Source organism: Silene latifolia, chromosome 1 (genome assembly GCF_048544455.1).
Source record: "Silene latifolia isolate original U9 population chromosome 1, ASM4854445v1, whole genome shotgun sequence".
Lineage (NCBI taxonomy): Eukaryota > Viridiplantae > Streptophyta > Magnoliopsida > Caryophyllales > Caryophyllaceae > Silene > Silene latifolia.
The window spans coordinates 113,000,742-113,004,215 of NC_133526.1; the positions used below are offsets into that span (position 1 = coordinate 113,000,742).

The following is a 3,474-nucleotide window of genomic DNA, read 5'->3' on the forward strand; positions in this document are numbered from 1 at the left end:
TTATTGGGTAATTGATGATTATTGGGTTATTATTGGGAGATTGACAACCTTCCATCAATCATCAAGTTCTTCTATTATTCTTTGCATTATTGTTTTGGAATCTCCATAGGTATAATCATCTTAATCCTTGTTTTAATTATTGTTAATCTTTCTTACTTGTTCATCATGTTTTACCTTGTTACTATGATTGACAACCTTATTAGCATGTTAAACTTGATAATGAATGAGTAGTCTCTTTCCTAGGATTAGTGGGTAATCAAGGGAAACCAACATGGGATTGATTAATGCTTAATTTAATATGTTTTCATGATTAAATTGCTTGCTTGTTGTGATGTCAACTTTATGCACATGTTATGTTTGATGAAATGCTAAGCCTATAAATCCTTGCATTTTTACCATCTCTTATCTACTCAACTTGACTTGTAAGATATAAACCAACTCGGGTCTTGTTAGACCATGCATAGAAGTTGAATAGGAGGAAAGTAAGTCGACTTTTAGGAGTTGTACAATCTAATCGATTCGGCTCCGGGACCCAACTCTTCCTATGAACTGTAAGACATAAACCAACTCGGTTTCTCCATAACATTAATTGCTTGCAACTTTGTAAACATGTTTGTATGATAAAAACCATGAATCCCTTATGACCCCATGACATCTTAGTGCTTTTATCATTTGTTTACATCCCTCTTTTATTGTGTGCTATACTTTATTGCTTGCATTAGTCTAGGACACAACTACAAACCCAAACAAATTGTGACACTAGCATAAATTGAGATAGGTAGACTTAGAACCCAAAGCACACCGTCCCATGGATAGACCTCGACTTACCGCTAACTAGTAGTTTGTTGAGTATTATAAATGTGTTTGATTGGATGTGTGACGACCAACTCTTGTCCCATCAGAAAGACAACACAAAAACACCCAAAAACAACCAACAAAAAGCATCTGCGCAAGCCGAGACTCCCTTGCAGCCAGGTCAGCATCAAGTGCCCTCCACCGATTTGCCATCCACCACAAAGCCTGATGACTAGCGGTCGACACCTACAACTAGAAAAGTCCTTCAATACAACAAAAATACATGGCAAAATATAAACGAGGAGGAGTATTCAGATCAGAAACTCACCCTCAAAACTGTCAACCTCCACTCAATGCCAGCGTCGGTCACCTCAACAACCGCAGGCTCTGGCAGGTGCAGCTGTAGCTCCTCACCACCCGGCCCCTGAAAGATGTTTTGTGTCGGGAAAACTGGGGGCTGGGTCCTCATCAACGCGTCGACGCCCTACAACATGGATCCGCATCGAAGGTAACAAATCCTTCCATTAAAAAGAGGCACTGAAAACAAAGAACAGAGGAAAATATACCTAAATCGGGTACCGGGCAAGCCTCGACAAGTGGAAGGTGTCGTAGTCGGCCTCCCGTAACAACAGCTCCTCACCTCCGTGACCGTGAAAGTGCTCCTCAACCTCGTCGGGTGTCGACTCCTGGAAAAACATCCTAGGCGGATCGACCGACACCACAAAAGTCTCACTAAAGCACTGACTGTTGGAGTATGTGTCCTCAATAATAGTGCGATCACATGTTTAAATCTTAAATTCAGAATACGTAAGGGATGATTCATTTATATATTCAACTGATCAACATTAATCAGTAATGGTTGGCTAACTAGAGTTTTTTTTTTTTTTTTTTTTTTTTTTTTTTTTTTTTTGGTAAATGTAAAAAATATATTAATAAACCAATAACCAATTACATCAACAATTCAAGCTGACATGAAAATCAGCTAGCCATGAACCTAATTACATATTACATAAGTTTCTCAAGCCAACTACGATCTCTCCTTGACATTGTGCCCTTGCATTGCTGTTGAATTTTAGCTCGAACTTCAAACTGAATCAGTTTCAGACAACCTGCTGGCGCTTGGATTTGCAACTCATGTCTGCTGCCATTTCGTTGCCTCCAAATGTGATAAGTAACAGCATTCAGAATGCTATTAATAATTCCAACTTTCAGTCTGGACAATCTAGCATTCCCCCTCCAATCCTGGTCTCTAGTTTCAGGCAATGAGTAACCAGTCCAATCACAAATCAAAGCCATCACTGCCTTACTGTACTGGCATTTAAAAAACAGATGCTGCAATGTTTCTTCCTCATTCCCACAGATGCAACAGAGATTATCATTAGCAATGTTGAGTCTAAAGAGCTTGTCCTTAGTGTTAAGCCCCCGATGATGGTACATCCAGGCTATAATAGAATGTTTAGGGACAATCCACTTATTCCAAACCTGATGATGCCACTCTATATCAGGAATAGAGTGATGTAGCCAAGCATACCCTTTAGCAATGGAATACTCTTTACCAGGGCAGGAGCTCCATTCATTCTGACTGTAAGCAGGCTGCATCTCAAGTTTCAGTCTGCAAACCTTCTTCCACGTCCAACTTGCTGCATTAGGACACTGATAACTATCCCAGGCAGTCCCTCTCAAGTATATGCTATGGATCCATTGAACCCAAAGTTTGTTAGGGTGAGCATGGATCCACCAAAGTAGCTTACCAATTGCAGCTTTATTCCATATGACCTCATTCTTAAGTCCCAGACCTCCCTGTCTTTTCCCAGTACAAATTTTATCCCATGCCACTGTAGGGGTCTTAAAGTATTCAGAGCTTCCACACCACAGGAAGTTCCTACATATGGCTTCAATCTTAGCAATGACACCTTTTGGCAAGATGAAAATAGAAGCCCAATAGGTGTGTAAGGACTTGAACACAGCTTTGACCAGGACTAACCTCCCTGTATATGATAGTTTTTTGGTCCCCAACATTCTGATTCTCTCTAACACCTTGTCTATTAGAGGCTGATAGTCTTTGATAGTTAACTTAGATGGTTTGATTGGCACCCCTAAATATTTGAATGGGAGGGTCCCTTCAATGCAGCCTGAGACCTGGACAATATCAGCTCTAACTTCAGGTGGCACCCCATTGAAATACACATTTGATTTGCCTTTGCTCATCTGCAAGCCTGAAGCCTTGGAAAAAGTGGTAAAAGTTCTGAGTAGCACCATAATAGAACTATATCTCCTTTGCAGAATAGGAGAAGATCATCAGCAAACATTAGACTACTCAGGTTCATTCTTTTACAAAGAGGGTGGAATTTAAAGTTCATAGTAGTGGTAGTGTAAGCAAGGAGCCTGGTAAGATATTCCATACAGATGGTTAGCAATAAAGGGGAGAGGGGATCTCCTTGTCTCAAACCTCATTGCCCTTTGAACCACCCAAAAGAATCATCATTCAGAGACAAAGTGTAGGTGGCAGTAGTCACACACTCCTTGATAAGATTGATGAATGTCATTGGCATATTAAGCTCAATCATCATTTGAAACAAAAACTCCCATTCAACAGAATCATAGGCCTTCTGCAGGTCAATCTTAAACAAATATCTAGGGGATACAGACTTCGTCCCATAAAGTCTCACCAGATCCTGA

The 3,474-nt window shown here is 40.4% G+C and overlaps 1 protein-coding gene across 1 annotated transcript; it reads right to left on the reverse strand.

The window, feature by feature from the left end:
• Positions 1 to 1,800: 1,800 nt before the first annotated feature.
• Positions 1,801 to 3,054, reverse strand: LOC141653296 (uncharacterized). The gene has a single exon (XM_074461019.1). The coding sequence runs from the start codon at positions 3,052 to 3,054 to the stop codon at positions 1,801 to 1,803; it is 1,254 nt and encodes a 417-aa protein (XP_074317120.1).
• Positions 3,055 to 3,474: the final 420 nt, after the last annotated feature.

Bases quoted from the DNA above. Each gene is read 5' to 3' on its own strand.
- LOC141653296 (XM_074461019.1), bottom strand. From the start codon at position 3,054: ATGGTGCTACTCAGAACTTTTACCACTTTTTCCAAGGCTTCAGGCTTG.